General features: G+C 60.9%; 2 protein-coding genes across 12 annotated transcripts in view; both read right to left on the reverse strand.

The window, feature by feature from the left end:
• Positions 1-3: 3 nt before the first annotated feature.
• SEMA4G (semaphorin 4G) lies at positions 4-23494 on the reverse strand. 9 transcript variants are annotated; one of them, XR_014586905.1, is made up of 17 exons: positions 13787-13928; positions 6015-6219; positions 5635-5783; positions 5451-5513; positions 5275-5373; positions 4300-4393; positions 4075-4188; positions 3742-3908; positions 3444-3613; positions 3215-3359; positions 2902-3124; positions 2707-2822; positions 2464-2615; positions 2315-2376; positions 907-2222; positions 719-797; positions 4-634 (listed from the first exon to the last, which is right to left on the reverse strand). XR_014586905.1 is itself a non-coding variant. In XM_083844657.1 (15 exons), the coding sequence occupies exons 2-15, from the start codon at positions 6133-6135 to the stop codon at positions 1363-1365; spliced, it is 2535 nt and encodes an 844-aa protein (XP_083700783.1). In that variant the 5' UTR covers positions 6136-6219; positions 21516-23494; the 3' UTR covers positions 4-1362. The 9 variants fall into 9 exon arrangements, 4 of the variants coding, with proteins under 4 accessions (XP_083700783.1, XP_083700782.1, XP_083700784.1 ...); XR_014586907.1 differs by having other exon boundaries at positions 719-815; XR_014586906.1 differs by having other exon boundaries at positions 4-797.
• Positions 23495-23608: 114 nt separating this feature from the next.
• SLF2 (SMC5-SMC6 complex localization factor 2) overlaps positions 23609-27278 on the reverse strand; it is a 46099-nt gene continuing 42429 nt past the window's right edge. For all 3 annotated transcript variants that reach the window (XM_083844639.1, XM_083844638.1, XM_083844637.1), the window contains one exon: positions 23609-26334. In XM_083844639.1, the coding sequence (XP_083700765.1) occupies positions 26299-26334 (36 nt within the window). In that variant the 3' untranslated portion in view covers positions 23609-26298. The remainder of the gene's footprint in view (positions 26335-27278) is intronic.

Genomic DNA, 27278 nt, shown 5'->3' on the forward strand with positions numbered 1-27278 from the left:
CCAGACAGAGCCATCACATTTATTGCCCCGGGGCCGTGCCGGGGGGAGCAGGCAGGGAGGGTGATGCCCCCTTAGGGGCGTAGGGGGTCGATTTTGTCCCCCCTCTCTTCACAGCAAAGAGGGAAGAGGCAGGAGAGGGCTGGTGTCCAGCCCAGCAGGGAGGGGGATGATCTCTGGGTAATGCTTGGGGGGTATGAGCAAGGAACGCCACCCCAGCCCAGGTTTGTCCTCCAGTGTCACCTCGCTGGGACACGAAGCAGGCAGGAGCAGAAGTAGTTGGGGTGGGATTTGGGGATTCAGGGCTGGTGGCTGCCCCTGGTAGTGCCGTGAAGAGCCAGAGGCCCTACAGGAGGCAGGCCCTGGTGCAGGGATCCTCCTTGGTGCGCAAGGGACCGCCGAGGGGGCATCTCTGTGCCACGGGGGACAGGGCAGTGCCCGACCCCCCCCCAGACATCCATCACGCCACATGGGAGGGCTGAAACGTGCCATCTCCGGGCTGTGCAAGGCGAGGACACAGGAGCGGTGCCGGTCCCTTCCCACACTGCAGAGCAAGGACAGGGACAAGCCGGGCAGCACACACGACCCTTGGTCCCGCTGCCTGCCACCATGTCCTTTCTATGCTGCCAGTAGCGCCCTGCGGGGAGCGGGCAGGGCGCTGTCAGCGTCAGGCCCCCCAGCTGCAGTGCCACCTCCCCACGGCGCCCATCCTGCACCTCACCCAGCGCTACTGATCCCTCCTCGGGGTGGGCACGGGTAGCTCTCCTCCTCCTCTTCCTCACCGTCCCTCGCCGAGCGTCCTGCCGGGAGAGTGAGCCCTGGGGGAGCAGATGTGGCAGCGGGCAGGGGCTGGTGGCCCCCACAGCACCGCAGCCCCCCCCTGTGCCCCCATCCCCACTCAGCACCCACCTCTCAGCAGCCGTCCGGCTCCCAGGCACCCAGGGCTGGGGCTGCCCGACGGGGCGGGTTGCATCCTCACGTCTGGGACACGGTCTCTGGCCTGGACAGACAGACGGACAGAAACTCTCCCTCCCCTCCCGCCCCCCGCATCCACCTTCAGCCAGGCGCCAGCTCCTGCCTCCAGCTTGTGACCGCCGTCAGTGGGTTTTTGTACTTAAATAAAGGTTTCAAATTTAAATAGATTCTTCTCTGGGCTTTTTTTTCTCCTTTTCCATTGTTTGTTTTTTTTTTTTTGTACATCAAGTCTTAAAAGTGAATGAAAAGCCAAAGGAACCGACGAGCCTGGGCCCGGCCCAATGCTGCGGTCCCGGAGGTAGTTTCGCCTGAGTCTCGTAACACTGCTGGCAGGGGGTGGGAGAAGGGGCCGGAGGGGAGGAGGGTCCCGCGGCGGGTCCCCCCCGGCCCCTACACGGAGCTCTCGTCCAGCTTCTCCACCAGCTGCGTGTGTTTCCTCTTCTCCAGGATCTTGCTGAGCTCCTCGGTGAAGGAGGCGCTGCACAGCGGCGAGGCCAGCGGCTCGTCCTGCTGCAGCAGCATGTAGCTGTTGCCGTTCATCTTGCGCAGGACGCTGGGCAGGGCGCCCACCCCGTTGGTCAGCTCGGCCGGCAGCGGCGGCGGCGGCAGCGGCGGCGGGGGAACGACCGCCGGCAGCTCCTTGACCGGGGAGGTGGCGGCCGTGGGCGCCTCGCCGGGGATGATGCGCAGGCAGCCGTCGGGGTAGGCGAGCTCCTCCTCGTCCTCCTCCTCCTCCTTCTCGCGGCCCTTGCGGAGGCAGCTGGCCGACACCGTCTGCAGCTCGGCGTTGGCGGGCCGCGGCTCCCCGAGGACGTACTTGCCCTTGCGCTTCTCCAGGCAGGACACGTAGAGCAGGACGATGCCCAGCACGGCGCACAGCACCACCAGCACCACGATGGTTGAGACGTAGACCACCTTGGCGTCCCCGGCCACCTGGGAGGCGGTGTGCGGCCCGGAGGTGGCGGCGGCGGCGGCGCGGGGCAGCTCGGGCAGCACGGTGAGGCTGTAGGCGGCCAGCAGCGTCCGCAGGCCCCGCTCCTCGCCGTAGCAGCGGTACTCGCCGCCGTGCTCCGGCAGCGTGTCGGTCACCAGCAGCCCGTCCACCCCCACGCGCAGCCGCTCCTGCCCCGCGCCCGGCACCTCGCTGCCGTTCAGCAGCCACACGGCCCGCGCCAGGTTGGAGCGCTGGTCGCAGGGCAGCAGCACGTCGTCCCCGCGCAGCACCGTCCGGTTCTTCCACGGCAGGAAGCCTACGGGGGCACACACCCCGTCGCAACGGTGCTGGGGATCCCCCCCCCAGCCGCCCAGCACCCCTTGAAGCCCCCCCCATGCGTGGACTCACTGCGCCCGGAGCCGCTCCGGCATCCCGCGTTGCCGCCCTGCACGTCCTGCACCAGCCCCGTGCTGCGGGACAGGGGGGGGTTCAGCACCCCGGGGCCTGCACAGCCCCAAAACCACCGGGGCGATGGGCACACCGACGGCTGGCCCTACCTGTCCCTAGAGGCCGTGTCGCGGCAAGCCCGGCCGTCCCAGGCGCAGTAGGGGTCCCGGGCGAGGATGCAGTCGTAGCAGGAGGTGTACCTGGCGCAGGAGGCCAGGGGCACCTGCAGGACCCCGCTGGCTGCCCCCACGTACAGGCTCCTCTGGGGTGAAAAGGGCCAAGCTCGCAGCATCGCCCCACACAGGGCAATAGGTCGCCCCCCACGAGCCCCCAGCCCCATTGCCACCCCTCACCTGCTTGTGGGAGACCACCAGGGTCTCCACGGGCTGCGGCTCCCCGAACACCTGCACCTCCTCGATGATGTGGACGCCGGAGTCCAGCACCACGGCCTTGTGGAGCCAGCCGTCCCCTGCAGAGCCGGGCGGTCAGGGGACACGAGACCCCGTCCCCGGTGCTCCTCGGGGACCCGTCCCACGTCCCGCACTCACCCGTCCCCATGAAGAGCACGTCGTAGGAGCGCCCGTCGAGGGCCCGCACGCGGTCCACGGCCAGGCAGCTGTAGGCCACGCTCCTCTTGACCAGCAGCGGCTCGCCGCCCGCCGGCTGCACCTCCTCGAACATCAGCGGGTGCAGCTTGACGAAGTCCAGCACGCTGTTGGGCAGGTCCTGCGAGGAGTTGAAGCCCCTCCTGCGGGAGCCGTCCGTGATGCACTGCCCGGGGAGGGGGGGACACACACAGCCGTCAGCGGGGGGCTCGCCCGCCCGCGCCCCCCCAAACCCACGACCTCCCCCGGCACTCACGGAGCCGGGCCGGGGCTCGGGCACCGCGCCGTCGTAGCGGGACCACTTGCGAGAGGAGTCCTGGTACTCCATGTAGGGGCCCTCGAAGGCGCGCTGCACCTCGGAGATGTTGTAGCGGCACACGGCTGACGCCTCCATCGTCCTCCTGGGCGCACAGCTCTGTGTCAGCCTGGGCTCTCCCTTTTTTTTTTTCTTCCATCCATCCCCGCGCCCACCCGGCCCCGCTCACCACTGCGCAGAGAGGGTGAAGGCGGCGTAGAAGACGGTGCTGGCCCAGGTGCCCCCGTCCAGGCTGCAGACGCTGCGCAGCACCTCGTAGTAGGGGATGTAGCACACCAGGCGGGCCTTCATGAAGGACGTCCACTTGCGCTGCAGGATCTTTTTCCCCCCCACGTCGCTCTGAAGGGCAAGTTCCGGATGTTGGCGGGTGTTTGCTGCTCTGCCCGTGCCTCAGTTTACCCCCCGGTGCAAGCTCGGAGCCCCTGCAGCAGGAGGAGCAGCACCCTGCTCCCCAGGGCCACCCCTACCTTGCACACGCGGGCCACCCGAGCCACGCGGGCCACCTGGCTCTTGTCGAAGAAGGAGGTGGTCTCCTCGCCCGCCCGCTCCGTGAAGAAGTAGTAGATTTTGTCATCGTCACCCACGGGGCTGTCCTTGCTCTCCCGGACCAGCACAGAGGCCACAAAGTCAGCGTCTGGGGGACGCGGAGCGGGAGGTGGCAACCGGGGGCCCACCAGGTCCCCAACGTCCCTCCCTGCCTCAGTTTCCCCTTGCAGCAAACCACTCCGGACAAGCACCCGGGGCAATCCCCATGCACCAGTGCCACCAGTCCGAGGGGACAGGGACAGGGACAGCCTTACCGTTCAGCCAGTGCAGGGGGGACTCCTCCATCTTCAGCGGCCGCTGGTGCAGGTTCCTCCGGATGTCGGGAAGGCTCCGAAACTCGTAGCGCGTGGCCGTGTACAAGCCACCATCTGCGTGGGGCATGCACCCATCAGCACGGCCACCACCGCACACCAGGGACAGCCCCAAAAGCCACCACGTCCACGTGCAGGAGCGTCCCGTGTGCGTACGGTGCCGCTTACCCACGATGAGGCCGGTGTAGCCGCGGGAGGGGTCGTAGGGGCACTTCTCCTTGCCTTCCTCCAAGCGGGCGGGCAGCGTGAACCTGTCGGCATCCTGGGGGACAGGCGGCACCATCAGCAATGCCCACATACATGTCCCCCCGCCCCTGGCAGGATGAGCCTCCCAAAAAAACCCCACACAAGCGCCTGGCACCATCCCCAGCAAGCCCCAGCCTGGCCAAGTGGCCGCTGCCCGGCTGGGCCGGGTCCCCCCCGAGGCCGTGGCGACGTCGGTGTGTCACCGCAGGAGTTATTTTCTTTGGGGTTTGCAGTTCAAAGCGCTTCATATAATGACGGGGCCAAGCAGCGTGGCGGCTCCGTCAGCGGCCGGGGACAAACCAGACGGGCAGCACGGCCGTGGGAACAGGCACGGCACAGCCGGGGCTCGTAGTGCCACGGGCAGCTGGGGACATGGGGACGTGCACCGTGTCCCCGCGCCCCTCCGTCCCCCGGCTGCGGGAGGGACAGGGGCAAAGGGCGGCTGAGTCACAGAAGAGCTGCCGTGCAGGGGTGGAAGGAGCGGGGGACACGGCACCCTCCTGCCACCGCCCTGAGACACAGCCACGTAGGGACCCCAGCCCAGGAAATCCCCGGGGAGGGAAGGATGAGTCAGAACTGCCACCGTCACCATCCCACGGCAGCCTCGGAGCAGCTCGGGGACACGCCATGCCGCTGACACCCTCAGGGATGCGCAGCGTGGCTCTCAGAGACCCCCAACACAAGGACGTCCCACCCCTCTGTCCCCCCCCCGGTGTCCCCACACGTCCCAGCACCACCCCGCTGCGGGGTCAAAGTCCAGCCCCAGCGCCGGGGTGGGGACTGGCGGCGTCTGCGTGACGGCGACTGCGCCGGGGCGCTGCCACCCCAAAGCCACGCGCCCGGACACGGGGTCGCTGCGCCCCAGGAGGGGACGGGGACGGGGACGGGAGGACTCACGATGGCAGCACAGAGCGGGTGGAAGGCGTAGGTGCCGCAGGTGTAGAGGTGCGTGCTGTTCAGCCTCTGCAGGAACCGCACGTGGTTGAAGCACTCGGTCTGCGGAGGGGAGGAGGATGCCAGTCACCGGCCGGTGACGCCGCGGTGGCCTCCCCGCTGCCCGGCGCTGGCCGTACCTTGTTGTTTCTGCCCTTCTGCAGGCAGTCCAGCCGCTTCTCCGGGGATGCTTCCCAATGGATCTGCGGGGGAAAAGGAGCCATTGCCTCACAAACCACCCCCCGTGGCACGGGGGAGGCTCTGAGGGAGGCCCAAAGCCTCCCTCCCCGTTTGGAGGCTGCTTGGGGACGGGGCGGCGCTCACCGTGCGGTGCGAGCCGTCGGCCACGTTGCTGGCGTTGAGGGCGAAGATGGCCCCCCGGGCCCCCACGTAGAGGATGCCCCGCTCATCCTCCAGCAGCAGCGTGGTGTAGTTCAGGCTGCGCCCGCTGAACCGCCGCACCCCTGACAGCTCTGGGAGAGAAAAGGGGGCTCTGGGTGGGGGGACATACAGCCAGGACCCCCAGGTTGGGGGGACCCCAGGTCACAGGGGAAAGTCTCAAAGCGGTTTTCGCCGCAAAGCACTCGAAAGCAGACTGAGCTTCCTTCCTGTTTTCCCTCCCAGCACCTGCTTGCTCGCCTGCCCCAACCCCACTGCTCCCCGGGGGGGGGGAAGCTCCCGGCACCCACCCCGCACCCCCTTACCGTCAAAGGTGACCGTCGTCCTGGGGGTGGCATCCAGGTCGGTGGCGGAGCGCCGAGACGGGTAGCCCATGACCGCAGCCACCAGGAGGGCAGTCAGGACCCTCACCGTGCCCCCGAGCATCTTCCCTGGCCCCCGGCGAGGGTGGCCCCCGGGCTGGGGGGGCCCGGCAGAGCCACTGCTGGGGACGGGCTCCCCAGGACCCTCCTGAAATGCAGAGCGGGGGTCAGGGGTGCTGCCAGCCATGGGGATTTGGGGACACCCAGCTGCAGCGGCGTGCACAGGGGCGAAGGCGCAGTGAGGGGGAGTGGCAGAGGATGCTACGGTCCTGTGGCCGGGGACGCAAGCGTGTCATGAGACCGCAAGTCTCCGCACCAGGTGCAGAAGCAGAAGCGCCCCAAAGGCCCCCAGCACCACCTGGCCGGCAGCTACCCCGTGGGGACTGTCCCCAGGCTGTCCCCAGGCAGGGGGAGGTGGGCGGCGCGGCAGCTGCTGCGCCCCAAAAGCCAAAGGGCTCTGCCCCTTCCCCAAATCCAGGAGCCCCGGGGAGGAGAGAGGAGATGGCAGGAAGAAAAGGAAGCCCCAAAAACACAGAAAATCAGCCTGAGATCGTAAGGACAAAGGGCTGGGGAAGGATGCTTCAGGCACGTGCAGCGCAGAGCAAGGGAGAAGTGATCCGGAGCCATTTGGCTCCTCCATCAAGTCTTTCCAGATGAGAAGGTTGTTTTCCCCCCAGTGTTTTTCCACTACATTTCAGTTTCCCTTTCATCAAAAGCTGCCTTGAAGCTCAGCATCTGCCTCAGCTCCCAGCCAGGAAGCTAAAAACCCCGGCCAAAAACGCTGCCGCTCCCCCAAACCCCACCTCAGCCGGCCTGGGCAGGAGGTGTGAAACCACCACGGGGAGATAGCGAGCCGAGCCGAGCCGCACCGGGAAACCACCGTCCTGCCCCCGGGGAAACAAAACTGCAAGCGGGACGGAGTGGGGCCGGACGGGAGGATGGGGAGACACAGTGAGGGAGGACGGGACCGGGGATCTTGTAAAGCAGCCAGCGAGGAGCAGCACCTCCATCCTGGTTGGGAAGTGAGCCCGCAGAAAGGGGCACCCCATTTCCCCGAGGGACCCCCCGGCACCCCACAGCTGCCTGCTGGCCTTGGGGGTGCCGGCGAGGACAGAGCCCACAGGGTATTTCCGAACGGGAGACCTCCCCGTAGAGCAGCCGGCACTAATATGTTTGCTTAGGGTTTTCTTATATATAAACCAAATACCTGGCCCTCTAGCAAAGCTGTTCAAACACGCTCGCTGCAGACGGTTTCCCTAAAGCAAATACCTCACCGGCCGGGCTTCAGACGGAGGGGAGGGAAAAGCAAAACAAGGCAAGAACCAGAAGGGCCCAGGAGGAGACGCAGGAGGCTGCTTTTTCCAGCCAGCATGGTCCCAGTCCCGGATCCTGCAGTGGGGAACGGGATTTCCCTCCCCGGGGTGGCTCCAACACCTCGGTATTACCCCAGAGCTGGCAGGGGGGCTTCAGCCCCGCACGGGGCCAGGAGGGCGCGGAGCATCCCCTGCTCACATAACCCCTGCGCCCCAGGGAGGCTGCGCTGCAGTGAGCGGTCTGGGGGGCAAACGGGGCTGCAGGGGGGCACGGGGGCATCCAAAAGGACACACGGCAATGGGGACAGGCTCCAGCGGCCCCCTCGCTGCAGCTGCCGCAATCAAGGACCGGAGAAGTGCATCGAGCCCTGCGCAAACCCACGCCACCCGGGCTGCGGGGGGGACGCGCGGCGCCTGCGGGTCCCCAGACCTCCTCCCAGCCAGGAGGACACCACGAACAAAAGCAGCACGGCCACACGGGCTGCCCGCAGCCAGACCACGTCTCCTGCCCGCAAACAAGCCCTGACCTTTGCTGGGTGCCCCCCCCCCAGCCTCCTGCCCCCGCTCACGCAGCGCCCGCGGACTTTAACCCGCACCAGCGCCGCGAGGGCTCGAGGCAGGGCCCGGGTCGGGCCGGGGGCACGCGGCTGTTCCAGCCCAGCGGCTGCACCCATGTGCAAAGGCTCCTTCGCCCCAGATCTGGTGTTAACTTTGTCCTGAAGGAAATTAATCGCTTTCCTCTAAGGGCCGGTTAATGTTTTACTCAAAGGGAAGGGCTGTCTCGAGCTGCTCTTTTTTATTTATTTTAGGTTTTTTTTTTTTAACACCTAGGGATGGGGGAAGGAGCAGGAGAGAACTGAGAGCATCCCTGGCCCCTCTCAGATCACCACGCCAGGCCTCCCCCGGCCCCGCTGCTCCCCACAAAGCAAGACCCGAGCCCAGGCTCCGTGCCAGGGGCAAGAGAGCTCAGGATCACAGGACGCACGCGGCTGGTTTGCTTGTTCCAGCACAGCTTTCCCATCAGAAAAGGGAAGAGCCAGGAGAGACGCCACGGAGAGATTTCTCCACGGGAGGGAGACAAAAGGGAGAGAGAAGGCGGCGGCAGCTCTGCTGAAACCTGGGATTTGAGAGGAAAACCACCCAGCACCGCTGGGATGCTCCGGTGCTGGTGAGGATGGAGGTCGGGCATCAGCCGCGCTCCCCGTGCCTGGCATGGGGACAACGCGGGCAGGGGGACCCCAAAAACGTCCCCAGCTGCCGGGCGGTGCTGGAGGAGGAGCAAGGTGTCACCGCCAGCCAGCCCCGGTCAGGTCGGACTGGGTTTACTGGGTCACAGCTGGAGCGTGGCTGGGCCAGCCTCCGCTCTGCACAGCACACCCAGACGAGCCGGCCCGGTCCTCGGCTACTTAAAATGCCCACATCGAGCAGCTCCGTAGGCGCGTGGAGAGCTTTGGGGTCTGGCCGAGGAGACCCCCATGGGGCTCCTGCACGCCTCGGTGGCCTGATCCTGCCTGGGATGGGTGCTGCCTCCTCCTGATGGAGCTGGCGGGGCGGACATGCAGGTATGGGGCAGCTCGTGGGACCCAAAACTTCCCTGTGCATGAGAAGAGGCTGGAAACGCCGTCGGGATCAGCCCTCCTCCCCGAGGATCGTGCGCTCCCACGGGCACACGACGCTCACCTCCTGCTCGCAGTGAGGAGCTCCATTGGTCCCCTCCGGCTCAGGGGCTTGCAAAACAGCTCTCCCCAAATTCAAAGCAGGACGGCGGGAGCCAGCAGCAGGCTGTGTCTGTCACGCCATGGTGTTTTAAGGTGGCCCAACCTGGGCTCAGCCTTCACACCTCCGGACAACCCCAGGCACACAACATCCCCGTCCCACCCGGCTCCTGCGGAAGCTGCCCTCGCGTTGAGCCCAGAGCGCGGGGACGAGGCAGGGAGAGCACCCGGGGCACCACAGAGCCTCCGTCCAGAGCCTCCCCCAGCTGCCAGCATCCCAAATCCTCGCTCTGCAGGACAGCAAACACCTCGGAGCCCAGCAGCTGCAGGCGCGGGGACGAGCGAGGGAAGCCCGGCAGAAGCAAGGAGCCGCGAGCGCGTCCCCGGCAGCCCCTCAGTTTGAGAGAGGCTGTGAAATCCTGCGAGATCCCGCGGTGCCCGGCAAGGGCAGCTGGGATGAGGGTTGCCAGGCAACTTTAATTCGGCTTTTTCCCAACTTGCAGGCTGTAAATCACCCGCGGGTCCAGCACCAGCTCGCAGCAAACGGCCCCCGGCCGGGGCTGAGCGGGGTCCCCCCGGCACCGTCCCCAAACACCAGCCCCAGCGGCTGCGTCCCGGGCCCGGAGGCGACCCGCAGGACAGACATTTCCCAACCGGCCGGGATTTTGTCAACAGCAGCAAGAAAAATGCTAACTTGCCAAAAGTCCTCCGGGAAAATGGGATCTGCGATGCGTTTGGGTGCTGGGGACGGGGAGGGAAGGAGCGCAGTGACCTTCTGCCAGCTCTTCTCCGCGTTTATTTTAGTCGACTTCTTTAAACAAAACCGAGCTCGACCCCGAGGCGCTTCACTGGAGATGCACGAGAGCACGAGCTAGTGCTTCTTTCCCCAAATTAGGGATCTGGGCACAGCAGAGGGGAAGGAGAGCAACAACAGCCAACGAGCCCCTGCTGCAGCGTGGCCCCGTTCCCCCTGCATTACGCTCACAGCAAAGCCAGGCAGGGAAAGCTGCCCCCGGCCTGGGGTGGGCAGAGAAGGAAAACTGAATTTTTCTACCAAATCTGAGTCCCCACCATGCAGAGCCCTGGGCTCAGCCCTCCCCAGCACAGCCCTGGGGAGCCGTAAATGCTGGTGGGAAGGACCCGTGGTGGGAACGGCGCCCACCTCCCCGCTTTCCAGCAAGAACCCCTGCCCCCCCGCAGCCGGGTCGGGTTTGACACAGGATAAGACGTTCGAAGGACGGCGGCGGCACTCCTGACACCTCCATCCAAACCCACCAAAACAAGAAAACCCAACTGGGAACTCAGCGAGCCCCCCATCCAGCACGTCACCCTGCGGGTACCCAAGCAAACCCCACATCCCCAGAGCGCCTGCGCCCCAGGCCGACACGGAGACACCGCAGGAGCCAAGGGGACAGAGAAGTGAAACAAACCCTAAGGGAGCCGAGACACCGCCGAGATGCCGCGGCCAGGCGCTGACTTCCCCCTGCCGCCAGCCCTCCCCAGTACGGGATGGGGACGTGGGGTGCAGTGCCTCGGCACGGGGCCCTGGGGATGCTGCAGAGGTGCTCTGCAGGGAACAGGAGGGAAAGGCAGCCCCGGGGCGAACGAAGCCAGCCCCAATCCCACCTCCTGCATCCTCAGCATCGCCCCGCACCAGCACGGGGAAGCGCTGGGAGGAGGAGGCAGACGCAGCGCTGGGAACGTCACCACCAAAAATCAACATTTTTTTCTGTGCTTTTTTTTCCCCACTGTGGCAGGCTGAGACAGCACGGCCGGCCGGACAGACAGACAGACAGACAGCCGGCCCTCCGTGCCACAGCAGAGGTTCCCAGCGAGGGGGCGTGCGGCGCCTCGCTCACACACCGCAGCTCGTCGCAAGGGGCTGGATGCGATCTGCAGCTCGGCCTTAAAAGGATTTGTGGTCGAGGCACGTTGCTTCCACGGCAGAATAAGCGGAATAATTTTAGAATTTGACTCCCAGGAACAATTAAAAAAAGAAAAGAAAAAAAAAAAAAAAGAAAGAAAACAACCCTGAGCCCCAACCCTAAATTTAAAGGGATGCTGCGGAGCCTGCTGCCGCCGACGTAGCCTCGCTCGGGTTTTGGGGGCTTTTTGGTGAATGCGGGACCGTTTTGCTCATCCCCATGGACACACTTTGTTTTGTCCCGCTGGGCTCGTACAATGCGGGGCAATGAATTAGCGCGGGTGTTTGCTCAGAGCTGCTTTGCCTTCCAGTTTCTTCTCGGGTTTCAGAGCCGCGTGCTGCCGACGGCGCCGTTCCCACGGGTGAGCGCGGAGCAGGAGGTGCCCGGCACGGGGAGGGGGCTCCCAGGCCCGCAGGGTTTTAGGGCACACCAGAGGCTGCGGGGGCAGCTGGAGCCCGACCAAGCCGGCCTCGCCCCAGTTCAAGGCTTCTGACCGCAAGCCTGTCCCTCTCCGTTTTATTTATCCCAAAGATAAACTGTTTTTTTCTTCTTCTTTTCCCAAACGTCCAGCAAAACCAGATGACAGCAGCGTTTTTATTGGTTCCAGCTTAACCAACCTCGGCTTGTTTGCTTCGGTTGCCCTCCGAGGAAGCTTCAGCTTCGGGGTCAAAGCGAAGCCGATGTCCTTTTTAGCTCCGGGTCCAAAGCCCGTGCGGCGCACGAAGCCCTGAGCTTTCCCTCGGCCTTTCCCAGAGCGGTTTGCGTGCCGCCAGCCCGGCCGCCTCCCAGCCAGCCCCGGCGTGTATTTGCATGGGCTCGGCAGCAGGAAGAGGGGAGAGATTCCCAGTCCAATCAGGAACTTCTCAGCACGAGGGGAGCACGCGCTGGGACAGCCTGGGTCTCCAAGCATCAGCAGTGAAGATCCCCAAAACCTTCCTCCTGCTGGCAGCTGCCCCCCAGCCGGATCAACCTGGCCAGGAAACATCCTGAAGCACCAGGACCCCCCCCGGGACCCCCAGCAGAGCCCCCCAGCCTCTCACCCACCCCAGCTCCCCAGCAAGCCCCATCACGATGCCGTGCCAAGCCCGGGGGGGTGGGAAATCCCCGGGCGGGCAGGGACGGCGCGGCCCCCCCAGGCCCCCGGGTGCCGGCCGTGCACGCTCCCGTGGGCAGCCCCACCGAGCGCACCTGGCTGCTCTCGGCCCGAATTCGCTGCCAGGTTTGCCCAACAAACCTCCCGGCTCCGGCATTCCTGGCGGGGAAAGCAGGGAAAGGTTCAAATGGATGTTGGCTGGGAGAAGGCGGGGGGGGGGGGGAAAGAAAAAGCCTGACGCCACAAAGCCCTCGCTTGCAGGAACCGAAAGGGTTGCGTTGGTTTGTTGGGTTTCATTTTCCTTGTTGCTTTTTTTTTTTTTTTCCCCTCCGGTTGCAACACAAAACCAAAGCCAAGATAGAGATCACAGCACGCGGGGGGCAGCTCTCCGCCCCGCGTCCCTCCGGGCAGCGCCGGCCCGGCCAAGGCCACGTCCCGGGGGACCCGCAGCGGCGTCACCGTCACCGCGGGGACGGGGTCCGGGCAGGGGCTGAGCACCAGGAGCACGGCCGGATCCTGCCCAGCCAGCGCCCGCCACGGAGAGGGGAAAAGCAGCAGGAGCCCACGGCGGTAGCACAAGTAGCACAAACCCCGGCATCGTTATTATTAATAATTTCCCTGCCTCTGGGGGAATCTGCGCTCCTCATCCATTTTGGGCAGTCTCTTTGTCTTCGGAGATGATTTTTCTTGGCACCAGAAGATCCCTCTCACGGTTCCCCCTCCCGCTTCAAGCCCCGGGATGTCAAGGCCGTGCACAAGCCGCCAGCCCACCCGGGATACCGCTGGGGAGGGCAGAGAGAGCCCAGACCCCAGTCCCGGCCGCACGGCGGGTCCCTCCTGCCCCCACGTCTGCACACCCACCCCGGCACAGCCCCAACCCCACAGCCCCCTGCATCCCGAGGGAGGGCTGCACGGCTCCCCTGGGGCCCCAGGTAGCTCTCAGCCTCCCCAGCACCGCCGGCAGCCCTCGGCACAGCCGCGACCCCCAGGCCTGCTGTCATGGGGGGCTGCACCAACCCCCCCCCCAGCTGGTGCCCTGCCTGCTGCAGCCCTGACCCCCATCACCTTGCCCCCCAGGCACGTCCCCCTGTCGCCCCAACCAGATCCCCCAGCCCCAAACTGTCCCCAAAGCTGGGCACCTGCGTCTACACCCCCCCTCCACACGTCCCTACCCCCCCCCCCAGCCCTTTTCACACCCAAATCCCCACCTGCACCAGAGCCCCCCCCTCCCCAGGGCTCTGCTCCGGCTGCCCCCCAGGCTCCTCTCCCAGCACCCACCCACCGCCCCCGCACCCAGCTCCTCCGTGGGGCGCCCCCCAGCACCTTAGACCCTGCCCTCCCGCCCCCAAGCGGGTCCCAGCCCCCTCCTCCTGCTCAGCACCCTGCCCACGGGCGCAGCCCCCCCCAGCCCTGCCGGCCGCGCTCCCAGCCCCCCAAATCCCCACCACCCCCCTCCCCGCACGGGGGCCAGCCCGACCCACAGCCAGCACCGCACACCCGGCACCCCAAATCCCCCTATTGCGCGTACGGGGGGAGGCACCGGCACCGGCACCCCGCACCCCGCACCCCGACCGCGCGCGGTGCGCGCACGCAGCGCCCCGCACCCAGCACCCGCACCCCGCGCCCGGCCCCGCGGTGCGCTCGGGCTGGCCCCGGCCCCGTCTCTTGCCTGCGGCTCGGCTCCCCGGGGCTCGGCACGGCTCCGCTCGGCTCGGCTCGGGGCGAGCCGCCCGGCGCAGGTCGCTGCGCGCAGCCCCGCCGTGGGCCGTGCCGTGCCGTGCCGCCCCGCGCCGCCCCCTGCCGGCTGCGCTGCGCCCCGCCGGTACCGGGCCCGGGGGCAGCGACACCGGGCTCTGCCCCGCTCCGGGAGCCCGAGCGAGAGGCACCGGGACCGTCCCCTTCGTCCTCCCCCCGCCGCATCCCCTCCCCGAGGCCGCCCCGACCCTGCCTGCGCGCCCGGCTGGGCACCGCGCCCGGCGTGGCGCGGAGAGGGGCAAAGTCTCCAAAGCGTGCGCCGAGGGCGGGGGGGGGGGACACGCGGCCTTCGGCACTGCCACGGCTGGCTTGGGGACGGGGGTGCCCCCCGGTGTGCTCGGGGCGGGTTACTTGGGGGCCGGGGGCTTCGCCGGAGGGGTGCTGCGCCCGCTGGGGTCTGCAGCGCCCGGCTCCGGGTGTGCCGGCTGCCGATTTGCGCCGCGCCACGTTGCGCGCTGCCACGCTCGCCGTGCCTCATCGCGCCGTGCCGCATCGCGCCGTGCCGTGCCACGTCGTGCCGTGCCCTGGTGCACCGTGCCACATGGTGCTGTGCCACCCTGCGCCGCGCCGCACAGCGCCGTGCCGCCCCTTCTCCCTCCCGCCGGCACGTGCCTCTCCACGCGGTCTGCGTTCACCCGCGGCGGGAGCTCGTTTTGGAAGCGCAGGCAGGGGCTGGGCACCCTAAGGCCCCGTGCAGAGCCTTCGTGGCCTGGGTGGCTTCTGCAGCTCCTCCCCACGGGCAGGAGCTGCCAGGTCCAGGCCTGCGTTTGCTTCCTTTCGCAAGATTTCGGCTGCCGGAGCGCCCAGCCGAGCCCTCCCTCCGTCACGGCGGCTTGCCGAAAGCACGAAGCCCGAGCACGGGGCCGTAATCAGCAGGTCGCATCTAGGGCAGCGGGAAGTCAGCTGGAGCGGGAGGCGGAGGTGCCGTACCTGCGTACGCCGGCTCCCGCCTCGCCCCACCGAGCCTCCCGCGGTTGCTGGCCCATGTTTACCAAGCCGCGCAGCACCTGGTGCCGGCACGGTGCCATCGGGCGCCGCTCGGTCCCTCCTCTCCGCTCCGGCCCCACGGGAGGGGGACAAGAGTCCGTCCCCCCCCCCAAGCCCTGCATCCCGCAGCTGCGCCCGCGGCGGGGCTGGGTGCCAGGTGGGTGGTGCTGGAGAGCGATTTTTGGAGGATCACTCGGGGATGAGGGTCGGCCCTGCATGGAAACTGCTCCTCACCGCCCGGACCTCACCTGTGCATGGGAAATTTGGAGGGGGGGGGCAGAGCTGACATAACACCTCTGGGGGCTCCTGCGGGCACGGTGCCTGCCCCCATCGCCCTCATCCCCATCGCAAACTCTTAACCTGCGCAGCATGAGGGACCCCCACTCCCCGGGGGCCCCCGAGCAGAGCGGAGACGCTACCCACCTCCTCCTGCGCTCCCGGCCTCCCTCCCGCCGCGCCTGCACGCTCCAGCAGCTAATTGCCATTTCCTCCTGTCCCTGAGCAAAACCCGAGCATCTCCACGCCTCGCCTCGCCTCTCCGCCCACCCCACGGAAGTCGGACGCCCGCGCACCGGGCTCGCTGCAGCCCTGCCCGGCGCAGCCTGGATGGACCCGGCCGGAGCCGGAGCGCTGCAGGAGGGAGCAGGAGGGAGGCTGGAGCAGCAGCACCGCCCGCACGGCAGAGATGCTGTTTGGTCTTATCCCGGGATGGGGGATACGGAGCACACGGTCCCCCGGGTCAGGTGCTAACCCCTGGGTTAGCGGGGGTGCCGCTCTCTCCACCTCGCTGCAGGCACGGCGACCTTCGTGGGGCAGCAGGGCGAGCAGCGAGCGGGTTCCCCGGGGGCTGCGCTCTCCTCGACCTCCCGTGGGAAGCGAGCAGGGCCCGGCTTGCTGGGGCTCCCACCAGGGTGGGCGCTGGAGCCTTTCCCCCCAGAAAGGCACCGAGGGGGGAGCACCCCCGGCACGGCATGGCACGGAGGGGATGCTGCCTGCGTGCCCGCTGTCCTGGGGAAGAGGCCAGGCTCGGCTAGAGGCTGTGGGGATGGTTACGGGACAGCTGGTCTGTCCCGTCCCATCCCATCCCATCCCATCCCGTCCCATCCCATCCCGTCCCATCCCATCCCGTCCCATCCTGTCCCGCAGCAGCGCTCCCTGCCCACCCACGTGGCTACAAGCCCAAATTCGGGTTGCGCTAGCTCCTGGCCTCGGAGCGGGGTAATTAGTGCATGAGCAAAGAGCGAGCTGAGCCTGGCGCGCTCGACACTGCGTATTTACAGGCCCAAGCTTGCGAGGCTTTAATTAATTAACGCGAGTCATCGGCAGCTGGAAAGAGATCTATTTCCAGAGCCTCCGCTCGCTCTGCTGCCCCCATGAGATTCTCCGAAGGAATTTAGGGCCCCGCTGGTGCGAAGGCCAGCCCTCGCTGCCTTCTCACGGCTTCCCGGGGGCCAGCGCGGGGTCCCACCAGCCGCGGCCGGGAGCCGAACCCAGCCCGGCCCCGTGGGGAAGAAGAGGAGCCGCCGCGGTGCCCTGCCGGCCTGCCCAGCCCGGCTGCTCTTTAATTGTGCTTTGCTCTCACTGACAAAGCCGGGCTGGTTCCCACCGGGCCTGCCCACGGCCTGCTTCACCCCTCTGATGCCCAGCCAGCACGGATGAACCCCATCTTCTGCCCGCGCCCCCACCCCAGGTGACCGGTACCTCTAAGATGCCCCCGGCGCCTCGATGCGTTGCAGCTGGGCTCTCCCCATCACACGCACTGAGCCCCAAATTCACCTCCTTTGGTCCGAAACCGCTTGGCGCGGCCGCCTCTCCCTCGCCCCGAGCGGGAGCAGAAGACAACCCCCAGCCCGGGGATTTGGCTCGCTGCCGCCGCCAGTTACAAAACCTCCTCGCTCGGGGAGCTGGGGATTTACGAAACCCGCAAAGCACCGCGAGCCCCGCGCTCGAACCATGCCAGCACACGCCGTGCCTGCTGGGCTCCCGGCCCCAGGGGGAGCCCCCTTGGTTTTTGGGTTTCCTCTCCCCCTCTGCCCCCATCCCTCCAGCCAGCGGCACTGGGGATGTCCCAGCCCGGCCTTTCTGCAGAGCGCTGCGGGCGAACCCTGCTGAGCGCCCCGCATCGGCCCTGGGGTAAGCGCCCCGGCGGGCACAGGGCACGGCAGGCACGGGGATCCTCTTCCCTTTGAGCCCTTGAGCAAACTTTCCAAACCACTCTTCCTCCTTCGGGCCGGGAGCCAGCGAGGAAAATTACAATTGCTGAGGGATTTGTCTGAGAAAGTTGCGACGTGCCAGAAGGCAGCGGCACGGCCTCCGCTGCCTCAGCTCCAGCTCAGGGCTCGGTTTCTTTTATGGACGGGACCTTTCCCCCCTGCTCCACGCAGAGCAGGGTTGCTGTCCTCGCTTCCCACACGACCCGTTGCCCTATTCCCCTCCTGCAAGCGTCTGGCTGTGAAAAGGGGGATGCTTTGCCCCAGCCCCAGCAGCCCCAGCCCCACAGCGCGGTGCCAGCGCCGATTTCCAGCGGGGAGAAGCAGCTGAGTCACGGCAGCCTCTGCCTGCCTTCCCCTGCCCTTCTGCCGGGGGGCAAGGCAGGGGAAGCCCTTCCCAAAGCCCTTCCTGGCCGGTCCAGATGGACAGATCGCACACAGCTAGGCTAAACCAGTGGCAGAGGGGAGAGGAGGGAGTCGCAGAGCACCAGCGGGAGCAGAAACGCTCCCAGGGATGAGCGGTGACGGCAGGGACGTGGGCAGCTTGTTCTGGCTGCGGGGCAGCGGCCTCCCCCCGAGCCAAACTGACCCCATCCGCGCTGCAAGGGAACTGGCGGCACAGTAAATAACCCGCCAGCACCGGCAGCCGAAGCCGAGCTCGTACATCACTCTCACGGCTTCCCTTCGTCTCTGACACTTTGATAGGGGGGAGGGGGCGGGGGAAGGCGAGGAGCTTCCAAAATTTATGAGCTCGGGTTTAAAAATACATCCCCGAGCAGCGCCGCGGAGCTGGGGAGGAGAGCGGCTTGAAGGCTGCCTCGGGGAGCGAGGGCGAGCGCCGCGCCTGCCTCTGCAGGAGGGATTTGGGAAAGATTTGGGAGACCCGCGTGGCTGCATTGCAAACGGCGTCCCTGTGGGGATCTCTTGGCCAGGCACGGTTATCCACGCAGTGCCGGACAGGTCTGCTGTGAAATGAAAGGTAGGGGCAACAAAATACCTGCTGAAATCCCTCCAACCCTAAATAACACCATCAGCCATAACACAGGGCGGGTCGGGATCTCACCTCCAGCCTCCTGCAGCTCCCCCTCTCCGAGCTCCCCACGTGGCGAGGGGCTCCCGGCCTCCTCCGGGCACGGGCCCCTTGGAGCCCGCAGCTGGGATTTGGCCGAAACTTCTCTGCCACAGGGAATCAGGGGTCGAATGATAAAGCCGAGGGGACGTCAGGAAGAAGCACGGCGACGTCCAAGCCCTTGGCCTTCACGGCCAGACTCTGCCCCAGCGGGGTGCCGCGGAACGAGCGGCTGAAAAACGCTGCCCTGTCCTGAAAAGCATTTAAAACCAATTTAGGCTGAGTGACAACGATGCTCAAAGCAGCAAGAATTTGTCTGCTGAGACGAAATGAGCTATTTCGGTCTCGCCTTTGGTTTTAGTTTCCCTTTAAAGTCGGGAGGGCTGACAAACGCCGAGCAGGCAGCCTTCCCGGCACGGCCCCCAGCTCCCACCCTCCGCCGGGGGGATGCTGAGCGCACCAGGACGGTCCCCAGGGCCACCGCCGCATCTCCGCGCCGTGCAGCAGCGCCGAGGGCGATGGTTTTGCCATGGAAACATCTCCCTCCTAACAACACAGCTATCAGCACGCGTCCCAAAGGCAGCCCGGCTTTCATTGCGTGCTGATTTTTGCTTCCATCCGAGGAACACTGCAGCCTTACCCTCCGCGTGCTTTTATTTTAAAGTTTGGGGTTAATCCTTCAAAAGCACAGCATGGGCCCGAGGCTCCTCTTACACGGCCTCGTGGGGAGAACTTTGGGGGGCTCTTTAGACACGGGCAACGTTCCAAATGCCCAGTGTTAAATGTTGGAGGGGAAACAGGCAACTTATGTGTCCCCAGCCTAGCTCAAAGCCAGTGAAATTTCTCCTCTGCAGCCTTCGGTAATTGATTTGTTTCTCACTGGTACCTCCGCCCAGGACTGCTCAACCAAGTTAATGTATTCCAAAGCTGGATTTATTTTTTTTTCCCCCTTACGTAATCAGATTTTGGGAAGTTGCACTGAGACGCCTCACAAACAGTTTTTGTCCTGGGGTGTTTTCAGACCGGGCAGCACTCATCGCATCCTGGCGCTCTCGCGCATCTCCTATTACGTGACGGTACAAACGGGGCGCGCAGGAGTCAGCTGAATTCCTTTGATTCATGTTCCTGCGTATCCGCACAGCTCATTTACCTTTATAAACAAAACAAAAAGGGAGAGAAGAGAAGAGGAGGGAGCTATTAAGAAGGACGGTGGCAAAGCCGGCAGGGCGCACGCCGGAGGGCTGGGTTAATGAGCTCCGCGTTCCCTCCCCGGCTGTCTGGAGCCAGCGCCGCTGTCCCAGCAGGGCTGACGCTGTCCCCAGCAGCCAGCACCTCAGGACCCACGGGCACTCCGCAGCCCTGGCTGCTGCCACCAGCCCCACACGGGCACGGGATGCTGGGGGGGGGCTGTGGGGCTCCAGCCCCCCGGTGCCACCATCCCCAGCGGTGTGCGAGGAGCGCGGGGGGTCCCCCTCCTACCTGGACACGGCTGCGCTTCAGGGAAGGCACGAAATAGGGAGGCATCGATTTTGCATCGCACGCCAAGGCTGAGCCACGCGCCCCCCCCCCCCCGCCCGCAATGTCACCAGCGCCTCCCCTGCAAGGACACTGCCACGGCGGGGGAGCGGGGACGTGCGGGACGCCCGTCACCGTCGTTTATTCCTGTCATTTCTGACCCGCAGGGTAAGAAGAACATCAGAGCGCTGCGGGCATGGAACAACCGGCTTTGTAGGTCGTATCAGCGCGTAAAGCCCCATTAGGAACCGCAGCACGAAGCGTGAATAATGCTCCCTTTATTCCACCATACACCTCAACGCCCTTTAAATAAATGTAGACGGTTATTTACGGACTGGGTTTGGATGACACATCTGCTCGGGAACACGGCACTACAACGGAGCTGGAGCAGTGAATTTGCTCTCACCCCTGTACACAAGTCAGAGTAACCGCAGCGCTGATAGGATTAGGGATTGCCCAAGGGATCCCGGGCTAAAGAACAGCGGGGAGACGGCTGTAAATCCGACACGTGCGGATTTACGCGCTGCCCGCTAGCCGAGAGCCGCAGGGGAGCCGTCCTCTCCTGCCACCCCCCGCCACGGACAGCGGGGCAGGAAGGACTTTGAAGGGCTCCAAGACTGGGAAGGGACCTTCGAGAGCCAAGCGGATCATTTCTGGAAAGCAGCGAGCAGCCCAACCTTGGCGGCCTCCCTTAAATCCTTTCAGCAAATAACAACAGCGATTGCCAAAAATTATCTGATAACGCAAAGCCAGGGAGCGACAGCGAGCCCTCCTCTCCCAGGCACACTGAACTCCCTTTCGTCTTTGCGACCACAAAAGCCACGCTCTCGGCTGGAGCAGGGCGAGGTTGCCCCCAAGAGGCAAATCCGACACAGCAACCACAGAGGGAAAACGCTGAGTTCTGTCCCGAAGAGACCACCTTGCCCTTATTTTTCCTTCTCCACTATCTGCAATCATCTACCGGACGGGTGGGAGAAGAGAAGCAGGTCGCTTTTGGTGTGTGGCTGGTTGGCTTCGCCGTGTTCTGCTGGAGATCCTGAACCATAAGACATGTTTCCAAGTCTTTCTTGCCATGTCATTAAGGATCAAAAAAAAAAGACGCTGGGTTTTCTTCAGCCACGTGAGATGTGGTCACAGGGCTGTGACACCTTCAACAGCCACTTCTCGCAGGAGCAGAGAGACAATCGTGAATGTGGCACTTTGGAAACCGAGATGGCGTGACACTGACACGAAACCCTTTGCTCACCCCTGATGTAAAAGATGAAGGCAGCCCAGCACGTCGGACCAGAACCCTGGGGCCTTGGGGGGGTGCACGAGCAGGACAGCCACGTGGGGATGCCTCCCGGCACCGTCCCGCACCCTCCAGGGATCTGCAGCTTGAAGCGTTCTCAGCCAGGGACGGCCACTTTCATTCCGTAGTCCCTGATGGGTTTTTCTGCCACAAAACACTTTTTGAATGTCTTGGCTTTCAGCGTCCCCAGCATCCTGAGGCGAGAAGATCCCCAGCTCCACCATCTCCTTCTGTTCGCTTTGAGCCTTCACGCTAATAAAAGCACTACAGAGTCTGAAGCCAAATTACAGAGCGGAGTTGAATAACTTCTCTCTCTCTGCCCTTTTTTTTAGGCCGTGTGATTGTAGAGCTCCCATTTTACCTTCCAGCATCACGACTATTACCCACTGCCGAGCCGAAGAGACGCAGCCTACTTAGAGGACGGCGACTTGCTTTATTCCTACCCTATGAGCACACACGTACGCAGGCTCCCTCCCCAAAGGGCTAAGCCTAGAGGCTGATACACCCCAGCGAGGGCTGGAGCCACTCTCTGAGCGCCCACAGCCAGCGGAGACGTGCCCAAGGTACTCACGGCAGCTTTGCCGGGCTCCTCGTGGTCCCCCCGCGGCACAGCCCCACATCCCTGGCACGGGGCGCGCACTGCGGCGCCCAGCTCACCGCCAGCTCCGAACCACAAGGGGCATCTCCGGCACGGCCGCTCCTGCCAGGCTCTCCATTACGAGGAAGGCCGACACAGTTTCTCGGCGAACAGCAGCCGCGTCCTGCGGGGAAAAAAAAAAAAAACAAAAAAATACAGAATGAGGGCAAGGGAAAAATGGGCTAATAAGAAGAGAAAGTCAGCCGGAATGAAAAATGCGCTGTGCTGCGCAAACTTTGCCGTAACGATGGAGCCCAAATGCTGAAGAAATAGGTTAGTACACGGGGAAGGGAGGGAGGCAATGCTCCATAAACGTGTAGGGGAATTGATACGCAGCACAGCTTGCAAGCGGTCCTCACCTGCCAGGCCTCTCCCCACAGCCGGGGTCAGGGCAGGGGACACAGATTCGGTTTCAGCACGCAGATCAGTGTGTCTACAAGCCTGACTGATGCTGTCTGAAGAGCCTGCAGCTGCCCTGCATGATTTACATCGCCTTTATGAGAGCCTGCAGCGTGAATAAAGCACAAAACGTAATGCCTAGCCATCCTCCTCTCCCCACCGCCGAGCCTGACAGCTTTCAGCTCTTATTTTTATTCCAGCAGCAGCCTGGTGGCCAGCCTGCAGAGGAAATGGACCTCCTGCTACTGCCCGAGCTGCAAGAGCCAGGACTTTCATCTCGAACCAAGCTTTGAGAAAAGAGAGCCAGAGACTAAGCGGCCAAGCCCTGGAGCCTTTAAGCCAAGCCCCAGTTCCCAGCACTTGCCACCCCGGGGAAGGGCTGTGGCCCTTCGACAGCTCCAGGGCTCCCCCCGGGCTGGTGGCAAAGCCTGAGACGCCTCGATGTCAGCCAAGGGAACGTTTCCAGTTGTTCCATCTCCTTCCCTATTACTGCCCCCACAGGGAACAGGGATGCTGGAGGAGACAAAACGTTATTCAGCAGGCTGAGAGAGGGGAGGCAGTCGAAGAACTACAAGGCACCCGAAAGCTGCTTAAAAGCCAGGTGAAAACACATCTCAGCAGGCAGCACTTCCACCCAGCAAGTATGGGGACTAGCTTTCAGCACCCAGACCGAAACACCAAGGCAGGAAGATGGGAATGTTTTTCCTCTCTCACCACCCAGCGCTACTTTCGATACCAGATAACATATTCCCTTTCAAGTTCCTTGCTGCCGAGATGAAGAAATGCTGGCTGAAAGCAGAAGGCAGACAAAACTAAAAGCACCTCGGTGAGGACAAGCCCTTCTAGGAATTGACTTTCTCTAGGAGCCTTCCCATCAGCAGCCCACGCCATTCCCCAGCACTGAAAGTCCTTTTCAACACGAGATAAGGAGGGGCCCCATCAGTTAAGCTGGCAAAACATCCACAAGGCAAAACACCAAGATATTTCGCAGCCTGGGGGAAGATGGGAAAAAAAAAATCACAACGTGAACGTCATTAAGAGCACACAGATAATGTAAACCACAAGGAACGGCCTAAATCCGTCAGCCTGACCTCTCCGGGCAGCTCCTCACCCGCGCTGTGTTCAACGAGGGCAGCGTATGTCCCTGCCAGCCCCTCAAAGCACAGGCACCTTTGACAAAGACAGAGCTAGTTTGGCTGTGCTCAGGAAGCTAATAAAAATACATAAATCCACACTGAAATGCCACCTCTATAATCCTATCAGGTCGCAGTCCCACCAGCCGCTCCGCCAGTAAGAGCAGAGCACTTCAAGCGCTTGTTCCAGTCAGCTGCTCTTCCCAAAGCCATCCGCAGCTCAGCTACCCGCTTTGGGGACTTCAGAGAGTTCCCGCAGCCGCTGCATCAATGAAGCATCCGTGTGCTACTGACCTTCAGCCAGACCTGCCTGCGAGTCATTAATCACTTCCGAAATCCCCATCCATTACTGAGTTCCACAACAGAACAGTGAGAACATGAGATGTGCTGGGCCGGTTTCTTCAACTTAGAAACAAACTTTTTTAAGCCATACAGAGGCTTGTCAGAAGGGGGGGAAAAAAAAAGTAAAGAAAAAAAAGAAAAGCCACAAACGTATATTTTATAGGCAGCCTTTAATTTTTTGTCTGTGATTACTGCAATAAAGTGCACCTAATTATCCATGAAATGAGATAACATGGTTCTTAATACAACCAACATAATATCAAGATAAAACTCAGTGCAAAAATGCTTATCTGAAGACAACCAAAGCAGTTAAGACATTTACTGTGCAAACAGCCTTTTCCAACGTGTGTAACTTCTGGCTGGGGGCCAGTAAATGAGTCAGCAAAACACAAAACGGCAGCAGGTTTGCTATTTCACTGCCAGTCCTGAAGCAGCACTCAGCTCAGCAGTCCCTTTAAGACTCTGCAGCGATGCTTTGGGATCATCTCTGTAGGGACGCCGGTGAGCTCCAATTCAGCCAACGTCTAGACTTCAGCAACTGGGGGATTATTACTCAGCTACAAGACAGATGGAAGCAAGTCCAGACAAAGGGGGATGGGGGAGAGAGGAGAAATGCCAGAACGTATACACAGACATTAAGCATGAAAACACAGAACTGGCTGAGCTAAGAACTACTTCAGGACTTTCTCCATTTATAGTAAGCTAATCAGCTGTGAACCTACAATGCCTGCAGTAAGACCAAAATAGGACCTGCAGCCATTTCTTTGTGGAACACAGTTGATGCATACCCATTTTGTGCAGAGACATTTAATTAGAAAACCACGTCTGGTTTTATTTTCCATTAGTCTGTTAAATATAGGTACATATCAAAGTGGTTATTTTGTATGGGAAAAAAAGCACAGCAGTTTCAATGTGTTCTGAACTGCAGTACAAAAGAGGTGTCGATCTAGACTCCAACCCTTTCCTTCTTCAAAATATACAGGACTGCAAAGTCAACTTTACATGGTAAGAAAATATATACACGTTACATACAGGAAACATATTCTGTACTTTTAAAAACTTTATACAACATTAGTGAGAAAAAGTATACACATTAATAAAATCACATACAATATATTCAACATAGTGAGCAAACGCTACCAGAGGGAAGGCAGACACACCACAAAAGATGAGCAGAGCAGAGGATGGCATTGTATACCATCACACCATTTTTTTAAGCCTAAAACAGTTCTGTTGTCAAAGATACCCTTTGAGGTAGACTCATCCAATTCTTAAACAACATGTTGAGATTAAAAAAGGGGATTTTTCTTCTCCCCTGAATAATGTTATACACGTAACTCTTCTTGTTGTTAAGATGATTATCCTGTGAAGGGTACAGCTGCAGACTTAGGCTAACTCAGTAACATTTGAAATGAAAGACAGAACATTGAATAAGATTTGCAAATAAAATACCTTTCCTCTAGGTTGTGTCCAATCTAGAGCAGTTCCTTAACATGTAACATACTTAAATCTGTATTTTTTGTTTGAATTTGAGCCTTATTTTACATTTTTGTAAAGTCGTAGCAAGTCTATCATACAAGACAAGGTAATCTATAAAAATTAAAAGGAAACAGTATTATAAAACACACATGTAATTATTAAAAATTTCGGTTGTTAAGGGACTCTCACTCAGTGCTTTTACCCAATACCTTACATTTCTGTTCATACACACACACACACCCCACAAACACAACAGTGTTTAAATGATGGCATTTACACAGAAAGCACAAAAGGAGATTACCTCTCGGGTATTTCACAAAGTTCAGGGAGCTCTGAGCACACGCTGCGTATGCTGCAAGACTTTGCACAAAGGAATTCAGATCTCATACAGCTTTCACAGTTATTTCTACATGCATGGGCCAAACGCTCATTGCTCTAATTTCCATTGACTTGGTATTTCAGAAATAGTTATTTTCTCTGTTTAGAGAAAGCACTGAAACCAGATAAGTTTCTTAAAGAGGAATACAACAATAGTACTCGTGTATTAAGATCTCATTTACAATATGGTCTTGGAGAATCTCTTTCTTTCTGTGCAGTCACATACACTGCATACATAAATCAGTGCCTGAGGAAGTTAAAATGAACGCATCACTGTAATAACAAATCCTATTCTCTTATTTGATAAAAGACAACCACAGAGCAAAGAAGTGTCCACAGGTTGTTCGGGTACAGCCACTCTTCAGCTCTGTCTCCACCCTCAGGTGAATGAGATAGTCACTTGTTCACATGTGACTGCTGTATTTTGTATTATTTAGAGAAACCGGCTGGTCATACCAATTCTTGCTTTGCAGATTAACACGCGCAGGCAACTCTGCTATTCAGCTCGTAGTGAAACTGAGCTTCCCCACCTGCCCACAACACGGGAGGTCTAATACTGTTTCTCAACTCACATTTCACATCACGGGGCAGTTCTTTCTCAGACATCCTAAAGCAATGCTTACAGGTGTGTGCTGGCAAGAAAACTGATGCATACTGTTTTCAAAAACGTCTTGTGATTAGCAATGAAAATGAGAAACTTCCCTCAGCTTTCAATATGATAAAATACATCTGGGCAATCCAGACAGGGCTATAGAAATAGCTACTTTTTCAGTTTACCCACTTCAATTTTTCTGAAGTACCATATTTGTAGTAAAAGCAACGATAATCAAATTGAATCACTGTGTTTTAACGCTGGCCTGAATCAAAATCAAGTTCTAATTCAGGGGACTGGTTCCTTGTGTTCCAACCAAGTTGAAGCTCCATTCATTCTGCATCTTCCTTGGTTTCAGGTATTTTTCTGTTATTTCCCTGAACTAGGCAAGCTCTCACGAATCTGGCTCCCAGAAGTCATGCAGTTTTCCCTAAAGAGTAAAAACAAAATAGAAAACGACTCAAATTTGTAAGGACTCACAATCCAGCGTGGTGACCTTGAGCTAAGCAGTTGCCTACTCTCTTCTTTATTTGCTTATTTTAATTTGGAAACACTTTCCAGTTTCCCCACATGTGAATCAAACCCAACTGCCTCTGAAAGAAACAAATCTGGAAGGACTGCATCTTTAATAACTTTCATCAACTGCTAAGTACCTCTGTAACCATGTCTACCCTCTAATTCCCCTCCCTCCCTGTAACAGGAAACTTGAGACACTACAAATGATGTCTTTTTTTGTGAATTGCTTTGAGTGATTATTATTCTTTACAGATAAATGTTTGATTACACATTTTTAAACTGAAAACAATACTAAGCATATATGTGTAATTTAAACTTCCTAGAAATGCACTAGATTGCTGGAAAGTTGAACAATTTTTGTATTTATTTTCAAAGGTAACTTTGTATTCCAAGAGGGGACCTCAGCACCTTAAGAAAGAAACACAAGAACAGAGCTGAACTCTGGGTATTAGAAGAAGTCATCCACCTATTCCACCAAGGTCAGCAAGTTATTGCGAAGACAAGTATTAATGAAAGACTAATCCTGAAATTACTTGCTACTGCATCCGTTCACAGAGCACGAGAGGGTTTTCCTACTCATTGCACGAAATTAGACACTTTCGAGGCAGGGGGCAGTGGGGGGCTGTTAATCAAGAGCTGTTAAACACATGTGCGTAGAGCCCTGGATTCGAGCAGTCTCCAAGTGACAAAGTGCCAGACAATAGCAGGAAGTGCATCACAGCATTCCTGCCCCACTCAGTCCTTTCCAAAGCATCCACTAATGACTGTAATCAGAGACAAGCCCTGCAACTTGACTCAGTATTAGCAATTCAGGTTATTGCGTAAGCCATTTATGAGAACAGCACTTTTAAGGGTAAA

This window comes from Anser anser, assembly GCF_964211835.1.
Source record: "Anser anser genome assembly, chromosome: 7".
NCBI classification, from domain to species: domain Eukaryota; kingdom Metazoa; phylum Chordata; class Aves; order Anseriformes; family Anatidae; genus Anser; species Anser anser.

Bases quoted from the DNA above. Each gene is read 5' to 3' on its own strand.
- SEMA4G (XM_083844656.1), bottom strand. From the start codon at position 16,899: ATGGGGGCAGAGGGGGAGAGGAAACCCAAAAACCAAGGGGGCTCCCCC. The intron at 3,614-3,741 runs GTAGGGGTGGCC...CTTGCCCTTCAG, and splicing joins GGGTGGCCCGCGTGTGCAAG to AGCGACGTGGGGGGGAAAAA. The intron at 2,377-2,463 runs GTAGGGCCAGCC...CCTGTCCCGCAG, and splicing joins GACACGGCCTCTAGGGACAG to CACGGGGCTGGTGCAGGACG.